Here is a 25,009-nt window from a genome sequence, read left to right as displayed (position 1 = left end):
AATAGGTTTCCATTGTTCAATAGGGATGATGAATTTGTTTTTCAAAACTCCCCCCCCCATTCAGTATAGTTTTCCAGAATTTTTGTCAGCATTCTTTTCCATTTATGTAATTGTGTACAGTTGCTGTAATAAATAAAGAAAAGAATGTAATATATCACTGAGTGGGGAGAAGAAGCAGTTTTATAAAAAAATAGAGGGAATTTTAGTCATCTGTGCAGGATAAAGCTTCAATTGCTAGTGTTTAACTCTTTCTCCCTCCCTTACACATGCTTGCTTGAGAGACGCCTTGGAGAAAAATAGTGAAGAATTTTGCTTTGCCTCCTGATCCTACAATTGCGTTGGAGGAGCACCTGCTTTGAATGCAGAAGGTCTTAGGTTCAATCCCCAGCATCTCCAGGTAGCAGTGGGAGGGACCCCTATTTGAAACCCTGAAGAGCTGGTTTTTTCAGTGCAGAAAGTTCTGAGCTAGAAGGACCCAACACTTCTCTGCCTCTATGATTTTGAAGCATCTTGAGTGGCTGATAAATGGAGAGTTCCGTTTTCAGGGAAGTTAAGCAGAGCTTGCAACAGCTGATAACCCCCGTGAAATGAAACTAGGCTTTGCATAGCATAAACATTTTCGTTGTTGGTATTACTTACAAGGAACAACCCTCAAGCTTTTGCCAGTGTCTGTTGGGCCCGTGCTCTCCAGACAGGCCAAAGTACCCAAACCCAGCAGGTGGGACACGCAGATCTATCGCTTTGTTCCAGCTAAATAAATCTGACAGGGACATCTATTGTGTGGTAATTTTGAGTGGCTTCCACATCTTCACACACTCAGATCTTCACATGCCATTTATTGTAATGGGAGGCAGTAAAATGGGGCACTCGGCAGCACCAGTGGAAAGCAGGGGGTTTAACCTGTGCTCTGTTGCCCTAGTGCAAACAAACCTGGAACTGATGGGGCAAACAAATGACTAATGGGAAGACTTATAAAGACCCCACAAGCAAATCAGGATGAATGCTCCTTGTCATATGTGAGGTCTACCTGGCATTATTCAGCGCCAAGCAAAAACTTGGCTTTTCCACCAGGACTTTGATGGGCTGAACAGATTTATGTTTTTATTGTTATTTTGCTGTCGTCGTTCGGTGCATGTGTGCTGTTTGAATTACAAAAGCATTAATGCTTCTTTATATGACTTCATCTTTGTATTATGCATTTTGTTTTAAAATTGACGTTGTTTGGAAACCTCGGGTAACAAGTCCAACTGATCATCGTCGCCGTTATCATAATCTCATAAACAAATCAGAACGAGACCCACCAAGTGTCCCTATTTTCCAGGAACAGTCCCAGATTTACAGATGCCATCCCGGTTTCTGATTTGATCCTGGAATCTCCTGCTTTTCTTTAGCGTTCTAAGAATTCTACGGCCTCACATATAGAATAACCATTCATAAATGAACATATATCTAAATATATAAACCATGTTCAGGAGAGCAATCCTGATGCCATTTGGACTCTCCCAGTGACCTCAAATATTCCTCTGCAGTAAGGGAGGCAAATAGGGAAAGCCTTCCCATTGTCCTTTTGCTTACAAATCCTGTTTTATTTTTATTTTTTAAAAAAGATATTTATTAAGATTTTCAAAGTTAATACAATAAAGATATAAAAAATCAAAAAGAAAAAGGAAAAAAATACGAAAAAACAAAACAGAAAAAGATACATAAAAATTAAAAACACATTGTTCACAATAATTTACTTTCATTGACATATTTTCCCGACCTCCTCATACCTCCCCTTTTTGTATTCCAATTCAAATTATTGATTCAGCAAATCCTTAACCATAATTCTTAACCTAATTCCACCTCTCTCTTTTTCCCCCTATCCTTCAGAACATTACAGCTGAAAACCTCTTAAATTCCATCCAACATCATTCTAACATTCATTAATTTTACAATATTTCTGTAGATAATCCTTAAATTTCTTCCAATCTTCTTCCGCCGACTCTTCTCCCTGGTCATGGATTCTGCCAGTCATTTCTGCCAATCCCATGTAATTGATCATCTTCAACTGCCATTCTTCCAGAGTGGGCAATTCCTGTGTCTTCCAGTACTTTGCAATAAGTATTCTTGCTGCTGTTGTAGCATACATAAAAAAAATTCTGTCCTTCTTTGGCACCTGTTGGCCGACTATGCCCAGAAGAAAGGCCTCTGGTTTCTTCAGGAAGGTATATTTAAATACCTTTTTCATTTCATTATATATCATTTCCCAGAAAGCCTTCATCCTTGGGCACGTCCACCAAAGGTGAAAGAATGTACCTTCACTTTCCTTACATTTCCAGCATTTATTATCGGGCAAGTGATAAATTTTTGCCAGCTTGACTGGGGTCATATACCACCTGTATATCATTTTCATGATATTCTCTCTTAAGGCATTACATGCCGTAAATTTCATACCTGTGGTCCACAACTGTTCCCAGTCAGCAAACATAATGTTATGTCCTACATCTTGTGCCCATTTAATCATGGCTGATTTAACTGTCTCAAATCCTGTTTTAAGGGCTTATTTGTGTATGAATAGGGTGAGCCTGTGACCTGGATTCAGGAACTAAAGTATGAACCATCACAAAAGAATGGCCAGGCTGCCCAGGTAATGCAATCAATGGCAGAGAGGATTTCTGTGTAGACCAGGGGTGCCCAAACTTTTTTTCAGAGAGGGCCAGATTTGATGAACATGTGTGAGGTCTGACCAAAGTTGAGCTTTTTTTACAATTTTACCCCAGAGTTGTTAAAGTGACCTGCAGACCCCCAAAATGGACTTTCAGACATGCCTGGTGTAGACTGTCTCCTATAATGTATGTATGATGATTTTGGGGTGGTCTTTGGCTAAGGGGGTTGGGCAATGTCAAAAGTCTTTAAAGGTTCTGGCATACTTTTGCCTCCTTGCAAGGAGGGAACTCTGTTGCAAGAGAAAAATAAACATCTGCCTTGCTTTCCACTGGATCCTGTCTCCAATCTTCTTTGATGGATCATAGACTTAGGGAACCCAAGTATCCCATGAGGAGTTGGGCAGCAAAAGCCAAACCCCAATTTTTAAATCATTACGGCGTCCCTATTTTAATCAGAGAATAAGAAACTAACCTTTAGAAGACATCTGAAGGCAGCCATGTATAGTTTAGTTTTAATGTTTCATGTTTAATTACGTTTTTACGTATGTTGGAAGCTGCCCAGAATGGCTCCGTCCAGTACAATGGACAAGAGTATAAATATTATTATTTTACAGTATTAGGGAATAGGACCGTCCCTATTTTCATGGAAGACATGCTGGAGTGCTTGGAGTGAATACTCAGCCAAAGGCAGCACAGAGTCTTGCCCAACCCGCAGCAATGCAGGTTGCAGGTGTCCTATACGGGGATCGAACCCCTAGCGTTATCAGCGCCCCCTTCTAACAAACTGAGCTAAGTCAGCGCAGCTTCTATCCCACCGTTCTACAACTAAGTTAAGCTGCGCCTGCGCACACCACTGCAGCCTGAACGGGGCGGCCTCCGTTGCCATGACAACCGAGAGCCCCCCCCCCCCGCCTCGGGCCACGCCCGCTTTCCCCGGCCTCCCAGCACTGGCGTTCGGCAAACGCCCGGCCCGGCCGACAGATCGGCGGCTCTGCGTCCCACTTCTCGGCCTGCGCCTTCGCTCTGCGCTCGACCTGACGCAGGCCGAAGGTAGGCGGGCCCAGCCCGGCCCGGCTGGTCCCTTGTCACACAAGCGAGCGCAGGACGGCGGCCCGCGAGGACTGGCAGGTACGCCCGCCTCTCTCTCTCTCTCTCTCTCTCTCTCTCTCTCTCTCGTGCGCGCGCGCGCCGGGGACTGGATGGCAAAGGGAAATAAGTGGCCGTCACTCGACGTCGCCGGAAGTGCTGAGGCGGGAGGCAGCGGCGGAGGAGAAGGAGACCCGGCGCAGGCCCGCCTGGGCTGCCCTGTCCTTTCCCCCTCCCTTTGGCTGGCGAGGAGGTGACTTTCTCGCTACGCCTGATGGGAAAAGGGGGCGGGGCCCGCTAGCTTCGCACTTGGTTTTGGCTTCGCACGTCCATTTACCTCCAGTGCTTTGGGCTTCTCCCCCCTCCCTTTCACAACAACCCCGTGAGGTAGGTCCGTGCGATTAGCGTCTTCCCATTCTGTCTCCTCCCCCCTCCGCCCCCACCATGTTGTCGTTGGGGAGAATAGTATGCCCATTGGCATTCCTTCGTGCCTCTTCTCTAGGTGTCCATCTTTGCGAACAACCCTGTGAGGTCGGCCGGTAGAAGGAGCTTCTTCCCATTTCACCCTCCTTTAGTATTCGTGTACAGTTTGGGTCGTAGGAAACGCTTCACCTAGCCTTTCTCGGGTCTATATGGTGCTTTAATCCATGGTGCCTGTCTCGTTTGTTGAAATTATGTGTTAATTTAACTTATTACTTAGCTATGCATCACTTACACCCAGCATGTATATATATAACAATATTTTATTATTTACATCCCACCTGGGCAGCCTCCAACACATATAAAAACATAAGGAAGCACGTGAGCTGGAAAGGCTCTCTAAATAGAGGCAGCACACACAGTCACTTATAAGGCTGTCAGGCAAACAAGGAGTGGCAATCGAGGGAAAGGGAATAGAAAGGAGAAAGGAAGGAAAAACAATCTCAGGCACAAGCTCTTAAGGTTGCAACCAATGTCAGTGGCAGGTCTGGCTGTCTTCTCCTTGATAATGAGCACTCTTTCCCCCAGATCAGATCCAGGAGCAGTGCAGGTGACAACACCCAAGTCAGGAGGACAGTAGCTCCTGCAGCACGTTTCCCTCAGGCAGCTGGCTTGATAGCATCCCTGTGAGGTCTGTCAGTGCAATGAACATCTTCACATTTTCCCCTCAACCCATACCCCACCCCCCGTTGCTGCGGGTGGGAGAATAATAGCATTTTAATTTGTTTCCAGTGGTTTCTGCATAATGATTCGTATATATATAGTACATTATGTTCACATTGCAGCAGCCCTGGGGAGGGGCAGGTAGGATTCTTCCCATTCTTTTTATCTGTCTCTCTCTGTCTCTGTCTCTCTCCTCCCCACCCCACCCGCCTTATTGTTGCTCGGAAGAGTAGTAGTTGCTTTGTGCTTTCAAACATCAAAAGTGCTTCATGTCTATTATCGTGGTGTCACAGTTACAATGGCCTTCAGAAGAAAGGTCATAGTATTATCCTAGGTATTGCTGATTGCTGATGGTATGATATATAAGGTTGTGGCTTCCTTATGGGCAGTCTAAGGATTTCTGCGATACCACAATTCATATGTATCATTTTGGGACAGATGAGACACGTTCACGCACAGCACATAGTTTAACTATGGAACTTGCTCCCACATGATGTAACAGCAGCCACCAACCTAGATGGCTTTGAAAGTGGATTAGGCAAATTCATGGATGATTTTGGTTACTGGCCCCAATGGCTGTGTTATCACCTGTCCAAGACAGTATGCCTTTGAATACTAGTTGTTGGGTTTTACAAGTGAGGAGAGTGCTATTGCTCTCAAGTCCTGTTTGCGAGCATCCCATAATGTGCACCTGGTTGGCCTCTGAAAAAAAGATGTTGGACTAAATGAGTCTTTGGCTTCATCCAGCAGGACTCTTCTTATGTCTGGTTGACTTCTGTGGAAAGCTGGACTAGATAGGCCTTTTGTCAGATCAAGCAGGGTTCATCTTATAGAGCTTTTTAATCACATCCATTATCCTCCTTCCAAGCTGTTTTGCAGGCTATTATTATCCCACATATTTTGCTATATAGCATTTATGTAGTGTTTTCTAGGTCAGAAGTTTTTTAGATTCTTTATCTTAGTGTTACCCTTACAACAATTCTTTGGGTAGTAACCCCATTGCCTGATTTGACAGGAACAAAGAATGGCTTTCCACAGACCACAAAGTGAATTCATGGCAGATACAAGATTTGAACCTGGAATTAGTTGATTTGTTGCCAAATCTCTTGGCTTCTATGCTACACTAGCTGTCACCTAAAATATTTCATATTGCAAAACTATTATTAGACATGGCTTTATTATTTATTGTTGCTTTTGATGAATTAGATTCTGGCATAAAAGGGTTGGCAGCTCTTTCAACAACAGATTAACTGTTCTAAAATTTGGTCCTTTAAGGATGCTGATGTATACGATTTCTCTTGCTTTGTTTGTTCATTGCCAGTTGGGACTGGATAGTTCTTCTCACTCTGGATTATTTCCCCTTCTGTTGCATTTGTGTATAAATGGGACACACCTTCTCCTTTCTTCTGTCCCTTCTTAGGCTGAAATGGTATCTGTACACAACTCATTAATTTCTCCATCAACTAGTTAATACAATCACTCCTTGCATTTGACAAAGTGGGCTTTGCCCCATGAAAGCTGATGCCTGAACTAATTTCTCAGTTACAAGGTGCGCCACACTTGGTGGTTTTACTGCAACTAACACAGCTACCTTTCTGGAATGCATCTTGTATTTCAGATTTGGAGGTGAGATTGCTGTGACTGAGAGAAAACAGGTTAGTGGAAGAAAAGGCCTGGCTTTGGGTGAACAGTGTTCTCCCCTTTATTTCCTCTTGCATTATTATTATCTTTCTGCAACATGGTGTTGGTGATAAAGCTTCCAAAAAGATCCACTGTGATGATAATTTGTGTTAAGCATTTTGAAATCTTGAAATGCAATATATAAATGTTGAGCTGGATCCAGAAAGCCCCATAACTAGTTTTGTTGGCCCATGACAGGTTTGGACGTGTGCAGTGCAATGCTGTTTGTAACACACTTATTTTGAAAGGGAGGCAAGTTCATAAATAGTCTGAAGAATGTGGGGAGAGTCGAAAGTTCCACTAGTACCTCCACGAACTTGGATATTCATAAAGTAGATCTTTGGACATGAGTCACTAAGTAGTAGTATTGTGACATTGATATACTATAGTGGTGTAATTAAGAAGACCGATCCCTGCCTGTGTAAAGAATTACAAAATCAAGGTTACAATTGCAAAAACACAAAGCATTCCCAAATGTGCCCCCTAGTTAATAGCAGTAATTAGAAGATAATAGAATCTGTGCAAAAGTCTGGGCTGCATCCCAAGCAGGCAACTGGTGCTCAGATTCTTGAGGTGATGAAATAACTGATTGATTTCCCCCTGCCCCCCGGCTGCTCCCTGGCTCTCTGCAGAGTTAATCTGACTCTGCTTTGAGTCTGGATATTGATCCTAGGCCTTATCGCATGGCAGTGACATCATTGGTATATACCAGAGCCTGCAGTGACCCCTCCTGTAGCCCTAAACCCTACTTTGGACTACTGGAATAACTTTGTGTAAGAGTACTGCACATAGCATTGACCTTTGCAGCTTTACTAACTAAGTTGAACATGTTAGCCAGATCGTAATCAATTTAGGGCATCGCAGTGACTCACTTTCTGTCCAGATGTAGGATCACAACAGGCGCTCTGCTGCATGGGTCAAAACATGTGACTGGGCTTAGATGCCTGTGATAATACATGGGGCACAGTGGAAGTGCTGCATTTCCACACCAAATGAGTTCAACTTCATTCATTAATTCTCTCTCTCCCTCTCATATACCCACCAACCACCCAGAATAAAGAAGGGCTTATAAAACAGATTGCAAGGTTTTCTCCCCAGCCCCCAACTCTTGTTTCTTCTCTTCTAAGAAATTAAACCATGTCCCCAGTACACTAGGGATGGAGAACTTGTGACTCTCCAGATGTTGGGTTCTAAATCTTGTTGGCTGCAGCCAATGCAACAAGTGGATAAGTATCATGGGAATTGTAGTCCAGCAACATTGGGTGGGCCACAGTTGCCTCATCGCTGCTGTGCACAGCTGAAGACAAACACTGTCTTTCAAACAAAACAAAAAACCATTCCTGTTTTTCCCCCAGAACTCCAGTCCAGAAACCCTTTCAACTCCCTTGCCTTAAGTGGGCTCTCTGTTCTTTTTCACGTATGGCTTAATTTGTGCCTGAGCACATACCAGCTGGACAGAAATCCACTCCACACGTTCCGTCCTTCCTTTCAGGAGTCAATCTCATTTTGTTTTTAAAATCTGCCAGGCCAAGATAAGAGTGTCTGGAGTAAGTTTGGGTTGGACATGGGGAGTGAGGAAAAACCCTCAACGAAGGCAGCCCTGCATTTGCAGATGAAGGTTTTGCAGTCTTCAGAGAGCAAAACTGGGGAAACAAGTAGTGGCTGGGGACGTGGGTGGGCCCTATTCAGGTGCAGAGGCAGGAAGCGCACCAGGAAATGAATTTTAAAATGGTGTGGTTTGCTCCCCCCTAGTCAGCCTGTGTTGGGACTGGGGATGGGGGAGATGGCAGCATTATTGACTCAGCGGCAGTGACTGATGCTGCAACTTACTAGCTCAGGCTTCCTCAAACTTGGCCCTCCAGATGTTTTGAAACTACTACTCCCATTATCCCTGACCACTGGTCCTGCTAGGTAGGGATCATGGGAGTTGTAGGGCAAAAACACCTGGAGGGCCGAGTTTGAGGAAGCCTGTACTAGCTTAATAGGAGAAACAACTCATATCAAGGGAATGCTGGCAAGGTGTTTTTAAGGAGTAAAATTCTACAGCTTCTTAGGAACAGAGGAAGTTGCCTTAGAAGGAGTCAGACCATTGGTCCATCGAGCTAGTATTGTCTACTGTGGCTAACAGTTGCTCTCCAGGCTTTCAGGCAGGGGACCTGAAAGCATTAGGGATTGAACCTGGATCTCAACCCATGGGCAGGTCCATAAGGGAGGCTGTGGCTTTTTAGGACCCGGGCCTTTCTCCATGCAGGGTGAATGCTCTGTCCCTGGGCTAAATATGACTCCTTCTTGCTGGATACTGCTGGACAGTATTCATTGTTGCTGTGGTGACGGTGGCTGCATTTAGTAGCTTTCGTATATGTGCCTTTGAAGTTAATTTTCCCCTTCTGCGTTTCATGCAGATCCCTCTTAACTATGGAAGAGAGCAACCAGGAATGAGAGAGCAATCCTTGCTACCCTCTCCCAAGAAGTAGTCATGTTGGAGGGATTGGTAGCCTGGGTTCTCAACAACTACCTCGGCAAGTATGTCAGCAACCTGAACACAGATCAACTGTCAGTAGCTCTTCTGAAAGGTAAGGTGCATGAATGTTACAAATAGGACTAATTTCATTTCACACCTTAGGTTCAAACACACACCTTTATTTAAAAGCATTTTTATTCTTTAAATTTACTCTTCAGCCAGTAAAGGTCCTTAGAGCAGTTTACAGGTGTCAGTGATAAGACTGTCCCTGTCCTCAGGCTTATGATTTAAAAGGCACAACACAAAAGGCAGGAGGAAAAAAGACAAACGTGGGCACTATTTCTTATGTACCAGAGTTCTTGTAATGAGCAGCCAGAATAGAACGATTTGAGAAGTCAGTGGTCTTCCATCAGAGCCAGTGGAGAGACCCTGCAGTTCCATCTCTTCCTGTCCTATAGCTTAATGGAATCACATTTGAAGCTTTGGACAAGCTGGCATCTCCCAGTCTATTTCTCACTGTTGTGATGTGGCCAAATTACCACTCTGAGATTTTAGAAGAAGGGCAGAATACAAATGATGGGTTGCATTCATTGCTGGTCTTACTTGGAGTAGACCCATTGAAGTTAATGGACATGATTAACATAGGTCAGAAGTTTTCAACCTTTTTGAGTCCACAGCTCCACAAGGGACCAACTACATTATTTCTGTGGCACCCCTGTGGGGCTCAGGAGCACAGTTATGTCACCCCTTGCCTCTCACCCTTTTTTGAACACCTTCCCTTGTGGAGTGTTTCCTCAGCCTCCTCTCCACTCTTCTTGGGAGTCCTCTGGGCAGCCGCTGCCACCGCCCCTAGTCTCTGAGCTGCCCAATCCCCTGCCCCAAAGAGAGGTGCCTCCTCACACTGCCCCACAGGGGCCTGGGACTTGTTTGTCCATTCCAAATAGCAAGGGCTGGCGGACTGGCTGGCTGGGCTCCCTCACCCACTTGCTTGCTTACTCCAAGGCTACCTCAGCTCCTGCCACCCAGCACCCCCTTGCCAGCCCTAGAGACACCATTCACCTGGGGAGCCTGTAGCCAGGACGTCTGCAACAAACAGCTGTTCAAGCCTTTGGGAAGGGAGGGAAGGAGAGGAGAGGGAAGGAAAGAGGGACAGAGGCCAGTATTGCTTGTGGCACCCCTGACCATCATTCAAGGCACCCCAGGGTGCCACGGCACACTGGCTGAAAACCACTGACATAGGCCCATTGATTTCAGTGGGTGTGTTCTGAGTACTACTAGTATTGGATACAACCTGTAACTTTTACCTTTAGTGATGGTTAACTGATTTTGGTATTTCAGACCTGGGATTGTTGTCATTGTTGTTTTTTGGACGATGAGTTGTTGTGCTATCTTTTAATATATTTCTCATTACCTCACTTCTCTATACTATGATAAAACAGGAGTCTTTTCCCTTCAGAATCTGCTTTGTTGATTTGTTCCTGCAGGTGCTGTAGAATTGGAAAATTTACCACTAAAAAAAGAGGCCTTGAAGGATTTGCTGCCTTTTGAGGTCAAAGCTGGTATGTTTTAGAAGTGTGCTTCTGCAGCTGTTGAAGTGTTATATTCACTGGAACACCTTTGTGAGAAGGTTCTTATTATAGTGACCCGGTGGTTTTAAAACAATAAATTGGCTGTGAATCTCAGCGGCTTCCAGTGACTTAAACAGCATGATCATCACATTTTGCAATAATGCTTGTCACGAAAGTGACATTTATATTCCCTACCTGTATGTATGGAATTTATAGGCAGTGCATCTTATTGTGAGCTCTGCTGGCACCCCACAGGGTTTTTTTTATGTACAGCATCCCCTTCCTTTGGAGTGAATGGGAAGCTTTTGCTTTTGGAAGCTTCTGCCTCAGTGACCAGTAACAGAGAGGGAGGATGTTTTTATACGTACTGACATTGTTCTCCTTGGCCATTACAGGCTTCATTGGCAAGATAACATTACAGATACCATTTTATCGACCTCATGTTGATCCATGGGTGATATCGGTATCGAAATTACACCTCATTGGCTCACTGGAAAAGCAAGAAGATTTTGATGAAGAAAAAGAGAGGCTGTTTGAAAAAGAAAGCAAGGCAGCTATTTTATTAGCACTGGAAGAAAAATGGAAAGTGAGTTGCTTGGGGGCTTTGAATGAAACTATTTCTGCATTTGGGGAAATTACTTTAAAACCACAAATCAAATTCCTTCTGGCTGGATCCAGAAAACCGAATTCTTGTTTCTCTCAAATTAAAATGGCATGGCCTTGAAAGGCAATGTGCATACACACAAATGGTGCCTTTTTCTATAAATAATAAAAAATAGTTGTTGTTTTTTAAAAAAAACCCCCACATACTTTTACTCATGCTTTCTCTTTCCATTAACTGTGAACTGATTTTGTTGGCTAAACTTGGCTATTGTATATTCTGTGATCTTAGAGCTATAGCCTAATAGTAACATTCATCTATGTTTCCCAAATTTAGCGAGAGTACTAGGGAAAGATAATCAAGTGTTTTCTGCCCAATAAAAAGGCTGGATGAAACCAGTCTAGCCTCCCTAGGGAGAGAATTTGCTAATCGGGTTGCTGCCACAGCAAAGACGCTGTTTCACATTCATACCAACAAAATCTCTTTTGGTATTACCAAAATCTTTTTTTGGTAATGGGACATGCAGTAGGCCCTTGGAAGATTATCTCAACCAATGGGCAGGTCCATATGAAAGGAGGCCTTTCAAACATCTTGGTTGTTCAGGGGGCTGTAGGTAAGCAACAGCACTTTTATTACACATCAGGATTGGGGAGTCTGGGGCTTCTTTGTGTTGTTGTGCTACAACTTCTTGACAGTGTTAGCCAGCATAGCCAATGGTTAAAGATCACAGACTTTGTTAGTCCAGAAACGTCTGGAGGATCACAAATTCTCCATCTCTGTTATAGGCAGTGAAATTTTCAAACATGAGAAATAGGCGGTTGATTTTGATTAAGAGCCTACAAGTGTTCAGGAATGTCTCCTCTCCTCGAGCTTAGTCCACAAAGCCACTTGTAGGTGTTCTTTTCATACTTGCACAAGACTGAACCCCTCCTCTTTCTCTCTTTCAGAAAGAGCGGGAACAGGCAGCAGAATCGTACTGGTATTCCGTCACCGCATCTGTCGTCGCACGGATCGTAGAAAACATAGAAGTAAGTTGGATCGGTGGACAGTCTCCTCCCTGCACCCTGCCATCAGCATAACTGTGTGCAAGCAGAGAAAAAGTTTCCTTCCCCCTAAACACATTCTCAGGTTGCTGTAGCAAGCACAGCACATGGGAGAGGAAATCTTGTGAATGGATGATGAGTGCCTGTGGGGATCATAATTGACTGATAGATGGATTATAGGGAACATGCCTTCATGACATTTAAAATGGGGGGGGGGGCAACTTGGATCAGATGTGGCCCTTGATGTGCCTCACCATTTGACCTGCAATTTCCCCTCTCCCACCTTCAAAGAAACTGAAGATTAAGCTGCAGCTATCATAATGCCGTTGTACGAATCTATAGTGCAGCCACTTTTGGAAAACACTGTACATTTCTGGTTGCCTCGACTCAAGAAGGATATTGTAGAGTTGGAAGGGGTTCAGGAAAGAGGAACCAAAATGATCAAGCAGATGTAGCGGAGAAATTTGGGGCTTTTTAGTTTAGGGAAAAGACAAGTAAGATGTGGCATGATACCATTTTATAGCATTATGCATGGCACGGAGAGAGTGGGCAGATTTTTCTCCCCTCTCTCGCAATAACTTGCGGGCGTCTAGTGAAACTGAATGTTGGAAGATTCAGGAGAGATAAAATAAAGCACTTCTTCGCACGGCGCGTGGTTAAACTGCGGAGCTCATTCCCACAGGAGGCGTGATGGCCACCAACTTGGTTGGCTTTAAAAGTGGGTCAGGCAAGTTTAGAGAGGATAACGCTATCAGTGGCCACTAGCCATGATGGTTATGCTCTGCTTCTGGAGTTGGAGACAGTCATGCTTCTGAATACCAGTTTCTGGAAACCACAGGAGGGAGGCAGTGCTCTTGTGGTCAGGTCCAGCTAGAGAGGAGGGCCCAGGCTTATTTTTGGCACTCTGCTTAAAAAGATGCTTGGAATGCATTGGAAGTATAGCATCCTTGCAAGAACACTCCCTTACAGCTGGGGAGGAGAGCAGTAGCTTGGCCCAAATCTCATTCTGGCACATACAATATGTTCTCTGGTACAAGATTCCAGTCATTGTGAGGAGCAACAGACTTCTTGTGGCCACAGGTGGTTGTTGTTTTTTTGGCCACCAAGGCCAGCTAAATAAACAAATGAGCCAACCTGTAATTTCCTCTACGAAAAGATGGCTTGGGTGTTACTTCATTTTGAGTAGGAGGGAGGCGATATAGGCTCTTTTGAGCGACGAGGAAGATTTTACTGTAGCAAATGATGAAGTGCAAAGGGTGTTGCCGCTGAGCATGTGACTGCGTATCATGAGCAAATGTTATGCAGTATATTATGCCAGACTGGAACCTTTAGTCCTTTTTGGTGATTGACCAGCATTTCCGTATTTAAGACGATATTCCGTCCGTTTCATGTGTTTAAAACCTTTGTTAGCAATAAGTTTGCACCTGCTAACTGAAGGGAACCTCCCCTTCTCCCTCTTATCCTCTTTCAGTTAAACATTCAAGATGTCCACCTGAGGTTTGAGGATGGGGTCACAAATCCTTCACAACCGTTCGCATTTGGAGTCTGCATAAAAAATGTATCTGTGCAAAATGCCGTAAATGAGCCGGTGAGTCAATGCTGTTCCCGTGAATAATTGCCTCAACTGAAGTGCTGTGTTGTGTAAAGTGCTTTTAAAAATGCCACTGGTTTCCATGGATGGAATGTTGAAGAAGAAAAAGTCTGAATTCAACTAAAGGATGTGTGAGTTCAAGAAACAGTGGTTTGATTCAGGTCTGAGGCAGAGACAGATTAACTAGTGATTTTCACTTAGGATAGATCAGCTAGTGAACGTGTTGTCTTCTCATTTTTCTTTTTGGCTCTCTCCTGTAACAAGTGATTTGATTTATGTTACTGTATTTGTTGTACCAAGTACCTTGTACTAGTAGTCTTCAACCTTCTCAGACTCAGAACCCACCCTAATTGTTACGGCCATATTGCTGCTACTGTGACCAGCGTTAAGTCAAGCTGTGACCTGGTAGTAGGTCCTGGCCACCAATTAAAGTTCAGTGCAATTGATCTTTTGTTGTTGTCTCTGGCAGCATGATCTGGGTTGCATTTTCTGTGTGTATTGGTCATAATGCTTAGATTATGAAGACACTTTGAAGACACCTTTAGCATGTTTGCAGAAACTTTTTTTATTGCTTTCAGGATTTGTAAAGATCTATCATTTTAAAATTTCATTGAAGCGATTTTGTTGTTTTTAGAACATATTCTGTCTTTGTCTTGTGCACCATCTTGATGGTATTATGTTTGTAAATTTGATAAATCAGTAAAGTAATAAATGGAACAAGGTGTGCTGGTTATTTGATACTGTGTGGTTTTTCTGTGGCTCATATCTAGTTGTCCTCATTTTAAGGTGGAGGAGCTAATGAAGAAAAAGCAGCTGGATATTGCTGACTTCAGCATCTATTGGGACACTGATAGTGCTTTAATGGGAGACTTGCCACCTGGGGAGTTGCAGGTAAAAGCTTCTTCTTCTTCCCCTTTGCCTGTGAGCATGAGAAATGCTTGCCTATTCAGAGGAATTATTTTTTTTTTTAATTAAATATTTATTAGCATTTTCAAGAATTAAACAAGAGCAAAAAAATAAACAAAACAAAAGAAAGATACAAAAATACATAACAAAATTAAACAACAAAAAAAGAAAAAATAGAAAAGAAACACATAAAATTATTCATACTTATTGTTCTTAACCTTGTTTCTCAGACCTCCTCACACCTCCCCTTCTTGTATTCCAATTTAAATTATCAGTTCAGCAAGTCCTTAACTTATTTCTTTACCTTAATTTATACATTTATTCTAGCATACCATTATTTTACTTTGCTTCTTTTTTCCATTTCCTCCATTTATTTTTTACAATCTTATTTTCAATTAATTTAAAAAAGAAGAAACCAATTTTACCTTATTAAAAACACACATCAATACTTATACCTCATTAATTGTTCTTAAACCTTTTTCCTAAAGTCGACCAAAATTTCCCTTCCACGATTTACCCAATTTCCTTACCACTAATTAAAAATGAAAAGAAAAACAAATTATCCTTATGTACCCTTTGGATTCCCAACCTCCACCCGCCCTTTTTCCCGGTTCCAGTCCCCAACCAATGTCCATCAGTCTTTATGTTATTTATTTAGCCTGGAGACCTCACGTCCGAGGCCCTTTTATCTCTCTCAGTTCCTTTCTGCCGGTCTCTTTGATGGTCCTTAATGTTAAACCCCAAGTCTCGGAGGGGCTCCGGCCCAGCAGAATCCTTGTTGCTTCCAGCCAGTCTTCCATACTTGAACGCAAAGCCTATGGGGGGCTCCAACTCTTGTTTCAAATTTCTTACAGATCCAGACGTCCCCAAGGCTCCAGCTTTCACCTTCCGCAGATTTATAATCTCCCATTCAGACCAGGCTTTCCACATCCAATTTTTATTGTCCTTTTTTATCATCATGTCAGGCCTCATATTGTAACTCTCCTTTAACTCCTGCACATCTCCTGCTTCTCCTTCATTTTCTTCAAAGACAGCACCTTGCTCCATCATTTCTGCACTTTCATTTTTTTTTTTCATTAAATATTTATTAGCATTTTCAAGAATTAAACAAGAGCAAAAAATAAACAAAACAAAAGAAAGATACAAAAATACATAACAAAATTAAACAACAAAAAAAGAAAAAATAGAAAAGAAACACATAAAATTATTCATACTTATTGTTCTTAACCTTATTTCTCAGACCTCCTCACACCTCCCCTTCTTGTATTCCAATTTAAATTATCAGTTCAGCAAGTCCTTAACTTATTTCTTTACCTTAATTTATACATTTATTCTAACATACCATTATTTTACTTTGCTTCTTTTTTCCATTTCCTCCATTTATTTTTTACAATCTTATTTTCAATTAATTTAAAAAAGAAGAAACCAATTTTACCTTATTAAAAACACACATCAATACTTATACCTCATTAATTGTTCTTAAACCTTTTTCCTAAAGTCGACCAAAATTTCCCTTCCACGATTTACCCAATTTCCTTACCACTAATTAAAAATGAAAAGAAAAACAAATTATCCTTATGTACCCTTTGGATTCCCAACCTCCACCCGCCCTTTTTCCCGGTTCCAGTCCCCAACCAATGTCCATCAGTCTTTATGTTATTTATTTAGCCTGGAGACCTCGCGTCCGAGGCCCTTTTATCTCTCTCAGTTCCTTTCTGCCGGTCTCTTTGATGGTCCTTAATGTTAAACCCCAAGTCTCGGAGGGGCTCCGGCCCAGCAGAATCCTTGTTGCTTCCAGCCAGTCTTCCATACTTGAACGCAAAGCCTATGGGGGGCTCCAACTCTTGTTTCAAATTTCTTACAGATCCAAATGTCCCCAAGGCTCCAGCTTTCACCTTCCGCAGATTTATAATCTCCCATTCAGACCAGGCTTTCCACATCCAATTTTTATTGTCCTTTTTTATCATCATGTCAGGCCTCATATTGTAACTCTCCTTTAACTCCTGTACATCTCCTGCTTCTCCTTCATTTTCTTCAAAGACAGCACCTTGCTCCATCATTTCTGCACTTTCAGTTTCATTTACTTGTTCAGTTAAGTAGGCTTCCTGTTTCAAGTCCTTATCAGGCTCAAAACTGTTGTTCACTGTCCAGTGTAGTAGTGATATCTTTGTAGACATAACATTGTATTCATCTTTCAAGTTTCCCAAGAGAGCGAGTGTTCTATCCAGTTCTGCTTGAAATTTACGTACTCCAGCCATTTTTGTAATGTAGTATCCCTATTACCCCTCTAGGGGGATTTTAGTTCCTTAATATTCCTTTCAGCTCAAAACCAAAAGTCCAGTTAATTTGTATCAGCCCTCGTTATTTTCAAATAAAACAACAAAAACAGCAGAAACAATGTTCTCTTTTTCCAGCTGGCAACTAGCTGACTCGCAGCTCTCTTGACAGCTGTCAAAATCTTCCATGCAAGAGACTTTCTCTTAGGATGTTCCCGGGTCTCGGGGGGGGGGTGAAATTTCAGTCCCCAAATTCTTTTTATCCTCCAGTAAATCCTTATAGTGTCAAAACCGTGGAATCAAGATCTTTTCACTAAAAAACAGGTTCTCTCGACCTTAGTTGCCCAGTCCTTTGCTTTAAATTGTTTACAAAGAGGGGGGGGGTGACTTCCTTTTTAGCCCCTTCCCGCTCGTTCCAAATCCAGAATTAAGTTTTTTAACGTTCCAATCTCCGTATTACTCACGGGTTTATATTTTAGAGTCCAGTCGGTCTTGGAAGAAGTTGGCGCTCTCTGTCTATGGCTTGCGGCTTCACTCCGTAGGCGAGGGAGTACTCTCAGCACCACGCCTCACCCTGCCTCCGTTCCGAAGCCTTTAAAAAGGCTCCGGCGCGGATTGGGGGGGCGCAAATGGTGCCCGCCGAGTCTCTGTGTTCACAGGCATCCGCGCCTGTGATTTTAAGGGTCCCCGCTTCGCCGCAGCGGCCAGACCCAGACGCTACGGAGCCGATTCCCTCCGGAGCTCGGAGGGAATCCGCCATTAAACAATGGCGCCAACCCGGAAGTCCGCCTATTCAGAGGAATTAACTTGGTTATGATTTCCAGGAAGCAATGGATGAAAGCATGGAAAGCCGTGACCATAACTACATCATGGAGCCTGTGTGTACCTCTGCCCTTCTAAAGAGAAACTGTTCCAAGGAGCCCCTCAAATCACGGAATACACCACGGCTTGAGTTTGACATTCAGCTGGAGACGATACCTCTGAAACTTTCACAGGTAAAAGCTGCTTTAAGGAGGTTGCCCTGTAAGGCGAACATTTCCAGTTGTCGAAGCCAGACAGTAACGGCATGCAGTGCTTGTTGGCAAAACCTACACAAATCAAGGCTGAATGTCATATCAAACAACAAAGAGGAATGCTAACGTACGCCTTTCATTTTAACACAGAGTACCAGCATACATATACCACTCAAGCGAATCACGTACCATTTCTCCTGCATACAATATTTTCACGCATGCACGTGTTGCTTAACATCCTTCTTTACTCCAGGCTTGTATAGAATTGTATAGAAAGGCCCTTGTGTGAATTCCGCCTTTGCCATGAACTTGCTTGGCAGCTTAGGAGAGGCGCAGTCTCTTAGACTTCACCACTGCCACTCCCAATTGGAGAATATGTAGGCTTGCTGCGGCCAGATTTCAACCAACCATCTGGGTCTACTTTTAACCATTAACTGCTCAGCTTTTAGGAAATCTTACCTCTGACATTGGTTTGTATTATTCTGCCCAGTCATGGCAGGTAAAGAAAGTTGGAGAGCCTTTTCTTTTAAACTGGGGGGGGGGGGAGTCAAAAGAAAGGGGAGAGTTGAGTGGAGTTATCAAGAATTGAACATTAGCTTCTGTTTCCATGGAAAACAGCTTCTTATGTACGTAAAGGTCTCTGTAGTGGTTATGAGTCTGGCACCACCAATTCCTAGAAAGATGCCCTTGGAAGTTTCTTTACCGTGGGAATGCAGCTCTCAGGTTCCCCACATCTGTTGCAAGGGTTGCAACAAGGTATGTATAGAGAGTGCTTTGAACACTTGAAGCACTGGAAAAAAATATGATGATCTTCCACGCTGCACCCTTTCTACCAATAGTACATAGCCTTACATGCCTATAGGCCACAAAAAAATTGCATTTAGTCAGCAACAAAGTTAACAAGTCGGGAGGGCTTGCTTCAAACCACAAATCTTGAGTCCTCACAGCTGATATCTATGGAGGTTTCAGAAATTGCTTCCTGTGTTCGCATCCCTTTTTTAGCTTCTTTAATCTGAATTTGGGAAGAAACTATCAAAGCCACTAACTATAAATCTGTTACTGCTTTTGCATCTCTCTAGCCTTGCTAGCTACCCTGGACAGTTACTTAAAGCCCATGTTGCCTTTTTGTTATATGTGTGGACAGTTTTTTAGGCAAAGCGGCAAAGTTCATTCTTGAGTTCAGCTGTTAATATTGGCATTTGTGTTCTGTTACAGAATGCATCCGTACTGATTGCCTAACCACTGTATGGTGATTTTATTCACACAGACACAATACCGACAAATAATGGACTTTTTGAAAGAGCTGGATCGAAAAGAGCGACAACTCAGATTCAGAAGATGGAAGCCAAAGGTCCCCGTAGCTGGAAAGTATGAGCTCTGTTTTCTTGGATCAAATAATCATACACACAAGTCTCCCTTTCCTAATTAAATACTGTTCCCTAAACCTTCTGGTATACTTTTTGTTGTTGTTGATGATGATAAGAATGTACGCTTGAGTTGCCATCTGCTTTTATGCTTAATTTTAAGTAGGACTGAAGATTATGCTCATACACAGAAACTACAGTTTGGAGGAGTGTCATAGCTTGGCAAAGTAACAAATGGAGATAACTGTGCTAAGATGAAGAAGGGCTTTTGTTTGTTCGTGTGGTGTGCTTTCAGTAGCACCACTTGTGGATAGTAATCCTGTGATCATGAGTTTGTATGACTGCTGAGCTCATCACACCATTTAGACAGAGCAGCCAATACTTTGTAAACAGGTTGCCTATAATAATGTTCTTCTGATCACTGAAGAAGGCCGATTGGGTTGAAATGTATCAGCTTGACAATTTTTGTTGTCATTCTATTGGATTTCAATCAGATTTTGACCATAGAGAAGTAAATTTGTTATTGTATCACCCCCCCCCAACTTTATCTTTTTGTTCACATTTATATATATATTTATATTGGTCTAAAGCTGTACTTCACCTTCCTGTACTATTCAGAAGCATTCTATATTATCTTACCCAACTTAGTTTTTAAGTTTTGTCTTGTTAGTTGGAGATAGTCTACCCCTTGTTGTTTTGACTTTTTAGTATAACCCAGTCGATCCCTTCGGGAGTGCACTATTGGTTTTAAAAATTTATCTTGCAGGCTGTAGGGTCTCTCCTACAGTGGTTAATGAAGATAGAAATGAACAAGTGGGGAGCTTGAAACAAAATACCAGCTAGAGTGTTTCCTTGGCTAAGGTGTTCCCATTTAGACCTGCAGCCTGGCTCAAGCAAAAGCCTTGTAGTACCATTTGTAGTTCATCCTTTTCTTGCATCTTTCTGCAGCCTGAGGGATTACTGCTAACCATGATTGTCCACTTGTTAGAATTTTAGTCTCATTTAAAATGTGTGTGTTGCTTTTCCTTTTTGACTTTTAATTACATTGCATGTAAAATGCCTTGAGGCAGTGGGTTAGAAGGCAATGAATGAAACAGTGATGATAATAATAATAACCAGAAATACATTCATTTGCAATGTTTCAGCTGCCGGGAGTGGTGGCTTTTTGCTCTGAATGCACACATTGCGGAGATCAGAGAGCAGAGGGAACGCTGTTCCTGGGATTTCGTGTTGCATCGGGCCCAAGATGCTGTATTGTACACAGATCTGTATTACAAGAAGTTAAAAGAAGTGGAGCTGTCTGATGAGGAGCAGGTATTGGGAAACAGCTGGGCTACCATATCTTAGCCATCATCTTGAGATTATAGCTCTGCAACTGGCATGTATAATCGTAATCCATTGTAGAGCTTTTATGGCTTAAAAATATATATACGTTCTTGCCTGTTGGAAACATTTTAGAGCTTACCTTTGTTCAGATTCAGGCATAGGCAAACTCCGGCCCTCCAGATGTTTGGGACTACAATTCCCATCATGCCTGACCACTGGTCCTGTTAGCTAGGGATGATGGGAATTGTAGTCCCAAACATCTGGAGGGCCGGAGTTTGCCTATGCCTGGGATACATATTTGTAAGATGCTGCAATGTTTAGGTAAAATAGGCAGTTGTTTATAAGTAGCACAGCAGCAAGCGTTTGCAGAAGTTGAACATTTTCACTGCAGAAGTAGCATTTACAGAGACTCCAAGGAGTTCGTTATCACCTCCCTCCAGTGTCAGAGGCAGTAGGCCTCTGAGTGCTATTTAGAACCAGGATTTGAAACCAGCTTCAAACAATGGGTTCCGATCATAGTAACTATAGTTTCCAGTTAGAATGTAATAGGTAACTATAGCAGAAATCTGGAAATCTGGTACACTGAGGAGTTGGGGGGTGGTGTGCATGCATACAAGGCTTATGCATCTTTCTCCTTAGTAAACCAAGATGCCTTGCATCCAGACTGGACCATTTACTTAAGTTGGTGTTGCGATTTCAAAGCTTAATTCTCATAACTTCAGATTAAGTGGCTCCTTCAAGAAAAGAAATGGCTATCTGAATGAAGAGTTGAGTCTTTCAGCTTTCTGGATTATTTGCCAACATTTCCTTTTCTGCCTGCAGGAGGAGATAGAGCGAATTGAGGATGAACAGACATTCGAGGAGCTGAAAATCTTGCGTGAGATAGTGTACAACAGATTCTGCGAACTTGCTGAGGTTAGAGATTTTATGAGATGCAATATTTAGAAGCACCTTAGGGGGTTTGGAGCTGCTAAAGATGCTAACAGAAAACGAACCCAACCTGGAAACGTCTGAGAGCAGTGACTTTAAGCACGTGAAATAACATCAGAATTATTGATTTGATTTCATGCGTTGTTTGAATCTCATTTATCCAGTATTCAGTGTGAGATACAAAGCAAAAAACAAACAAACCCCAAAACAAACACCCTGTGGCTAATGAGTTTTCTCAGTACACATTGGGCTGTATTTGGTTTACTTCTTTGTCCCCTTAGATTCCCCCTCCCTGTATATCATTTTTTGGTTCTTGCACAAATCTTGGGGCTCTCCCTAGCTATTCTGATCTCCTTTTTTGTTTTTCGGTAATACCAGTTTGGATCCCGTTTCTGTCGCCACTGGATCGTGCTGTGGGTTAGAGGGTGTGGTGGTAGCAGTATTCCAGCAAACACGTTTAGACAGAGCAGGGATAAAGCAGGTCAATCATGCATTCACTCCAGGCATGTAATAACAGTAAGAGAAAATAGTTCTGATTAGCAACCCCTTTTAAATTCCTCTTTTTTTAAAAAAAGAATCATACCTTTCCTCATCTCAAGCAGAGCATCAAGGAGCCGCTGACCGATTCCTCAGAGGAAACGATTGAAATTGAATCGGATACTAGCAGCAGCGGAATGCTTCGCTATCTTCAGTCCTGGTTTCCTGGGTGGGGAGGCTGGTACAGCGATTCTCAGGAAGCCCTGGAAAAGGAATCTTTCGAAGGACTGCTTTCAGAAACATCTGAACAGTGGAGGCCGGACGATGTCGCTGGTACGGGAAAACTTACCCTGAAGCTCTAGATCGGTCATGGGAAACTTGTGGCCCTCCAGCTGTTGTTGGACTACATTTCCCATCATCCCTCGTTCGTTGGCTATGGTGATGGGAGTCAGAAGTCCCAACAGGACCTGTGTGGCTGCAGGTTTTCCATCCTTGCTCTTGGTGAAGGTGCTGCCACACTGTACACAATAAGGACGCCCCCCCCCCACCTACAACAAACAAGGCCCGGAACTTTATAAAAAAAGTGTGTTAAAATCGCGTAGTTGTGGTGTACTACATGGACAATACATATCCATGCCGATTATGCTGGAAAACCAGTAAGAGCCTGTTTTTACTAGATGTAGTTGGGAGCTGTGTTGTTCCATTCCTGGGACTGGCAATAGAAAATGTGGATGGCTGTTCCGAAGACCAGGTTTTGATAAAGAGTCTAATTGGCACTCAAACCCTGTACTATTAATTCCATGCTGACCTCTGGTTTGGTGGTCTCATTGTTGGGCATGTACTATTTTTACTTTAGGATTACCCGACCAAGACTAGGCTCTTGCCAGTTTAAAACCTGTTCCACATCTGTTAAAATGATCTGCCTCTGGCAAAATATGAGTTGTCTTGGCATCCAGAAGGATCTGGGGGACTTTCCTGCTGATTCTGCAGGGTCTCTTCCATCCAGCCTTCTTAAATTCTGAGATAGGGGTCTGGGCCAAGCATGGATTTCTGTTCATTGTTAAAAATAATTATTTTGTGCTCCTTTAAGTTTGTGCGGTAGTATTCATATATTTTTTTAAAAAAATCTCAAAAAAAAAACACAGCACAATTAATGGCCAGAAGCTCTTACTCTCTAGTTAAGGTTGGGCAGATTTGCTTGCAAGTGCTTTGCATTTTCTAAAGTCTCTGCTGTTTCCTCTCCTTGTATTATTAGGTGCCGATGATTTTTTTGATCCAGCTGCAGACGTCTCCAACATAAACACCTTCACAAAGAGGGATCACGTCTTGGCAAAGTTAAATCTCCAGCTGCAAGGTGGCTCTGTTACTTTGCTGCATGCTGGGAAGAAGGGCCTGCAGGCCCATGAAAGAGCTTTCATGCAGCTTGAATTTTCAGGTATTGATTGTGTGCGTGCGCACGAGAGAGAAACCTCTTTCTGTTAAAATTATGAACTGGAATCTCCAGTGGTGCAGGGGATCCACTAGTGCAGTGTTCAATGCTTCTAATGCAGGAAAACCTTCCAAGCAGTCTCTTCTGCTCTTGAACAGCACATGCCATCAGGAAGTAGTGGTATTGGTGAGAATTGCAGTAACAGCGAGCTGCTCAAAATAGGCACCTTACCAGGCAATAAGAAAATGGCAGTGGGATACAAGGACGAGGTGGGTTCCCTGCGCCAGCCATACATCAGTATCCCTGACAATCCTTTGGTAGCTTTAGACCTGCCCCCCAACACAGTTCTCGCAATTATATGTGGATGATTTTCTGTGCTCGGATGGGGCCCACGATGGAGCCAACCTAACATTTATTGATGACAGTCCAGACACTGCCAGTTCTTTATTTTTTTAAATTTTTTTATTAATATTTTATTAGGTTTTAATAAGAAAAAAGGTTACAGAATCAACAAAAAAGAAAAAAATAAACACCAGAAAAGTACAAAAACCAAAAATTCAACATAAAAAACAAGAAAAAGAAAGAAAAAATAAAAAAAAATAAAAATCTCTCCTTTCAATTTCTACCATTCTTTTACCTATTTTCCTGACTTCCTCTCACCTCCCTCTTTGTATTCCATTTAAAAATTTATTCAGCAAATTCATACCCTCTTATCTTACCCCTAATTATATATCCCCATATAATATTGCTTCATCTTTTCATTTATAATCAAACCATTCTTGCAAATTCTTATTTCGCCTTATTACTCAAGCCACTTCATTTTTGCATTAATTTCATTAATTTTATCTTTTAACCTTCCTGCTAAAGCCAATTACTTCCATTCCAACATCTCTTAAAATTTCATTAGTGTTACACTAATTCCATAAATATAGGTTCATTACAAAAAACATTTCTCATTCTAAGTTTATCCAACGTCCTTTTTCCTGGTTCCGGGTAATGTCAGTCCTTATGTCATTATATCCTCCTCAGTCAGGTGTCCTAATATCTGAGGCTCTCAAGTCACTTCCAAGCCCCTTCTGCAGGTTTTCTTGTTTCTGTTTATAGTTGCATACCTCCTTGTTCCCTGTTGGGTTCTTTCGTATTTTCTTCTCTTTCTCTTTGGGGAGCCAATCACCGGGGAGTTCCGTACAGTAGTATTCTTCATATCCTTTTATCCAATTGTCCCATTCCCCAGTGTTGCACTCCCCAGTGTTTAGTTTGTAATCCCAAAAGTAATTGTTCCAAAAAAGGTCTGCCACTTGTATCACAGTCCCACCAGAGATAGGAGTTTTCTTAAATCCAGAATTCAGCCAGTGTCCTCCAAGTTCCATCTCCCAGTGTTGCAGCTTTTGGTCGTGTAGGACTTGAAATCTCTGTGTCTTTTGAGGTGCATTCACAACCTCTTCCATCTTTCTCTGCCCTTGCACT

General features: G+C 42.6%; 1 protein-coding gene across 13 annotated transcripts in view; it reads left to right on the top strand.

Annotated features, from left to right (window-relative positions):
- Positions 1–3,613: 3,613 nt before the first annotated feature.
- VPS13D (vacuolar protein sorting 13 homolog D) overlaps positions 3,614–25,009 on the top strand; it is a 118,223-nt gene continuing 96,827 nt past the window's right edge. For 4 of the 13 annotated variants that reach the window (XM_053400555.1, XM_053400556.1, XM_053400558.1 and 1 more), the window contains exons 1-13: positions 3,881–4,121; positions 8,960–9,130; positions 10,503–10,577; positions 10,982–11,172; positions 12,135–12,215; positions 13,702–13,818; positions 14,608–14,712; positions 17,828–17,998; positions 19,284–19,384; positions 20,526–20,694; positions 21,529–21,621; positions 22,236–22,446; positions 23,369–23,548. In XM_053400555.1, the coding sequence (XP_053256530.1) occupies positions 9,034–9,130; positions 10,503–10,577; positions 10,982–11,172; positions 12,135–12,215; positions 13,702–13,818; positions 14,608–14,712; positions 17,828–17,998; positions 19,284–19,384; positions 20,526–20,694; positions 21,529–21,621; positions 22,236–22,446; positions 23,369–23,548 (1,591 nt within the window). In that variant the 5' untranslated portion in view covers positions 3,881–4,121; positions 8,960–9,033. Of the gene's footprint in view, positions 3,777–3,874; positions 4,122–4,742; positions 4,846–6,495; positions 6,533–8,959; positions 9,131–10,502; positions 10,578–10,981; positions 11,173–12,134; positions 12,216–13,701; positions 13,819–14,607; positions 14,713–17,827; positions 17,999–19,283; positions 19,385–20,525; positions 20,695–21,528; positions 21,622–22,235; positions 22,447–23,368; positions 23,549–25,009 lie in introns of those variants that run through there. The other 9 variants (XM_053400561.1, XM_053400557.1, XM_053400553.1 and 6 more) reach the window with 7 other exon arrangements.

The sequence above is a fragment of the Podarcis raffonei genome, chromosome 8 (genome assembly GCF_027172205.1).
Source record: "Podarcis raffonei isolate rPodRaf1 chromosome 8, rPodRaf1.pri, whole genome shotgun sequence".
Classification (NCBI taxonomy): Eukaryota; Metazoa; Chordata; class Lepidosauria; order Squamata; family Lacertidae; genus Podarcis; species Podarcis raffonei.
This window is presented reverse-complemented; position numbering and strand designations above follow the sequence as displayed.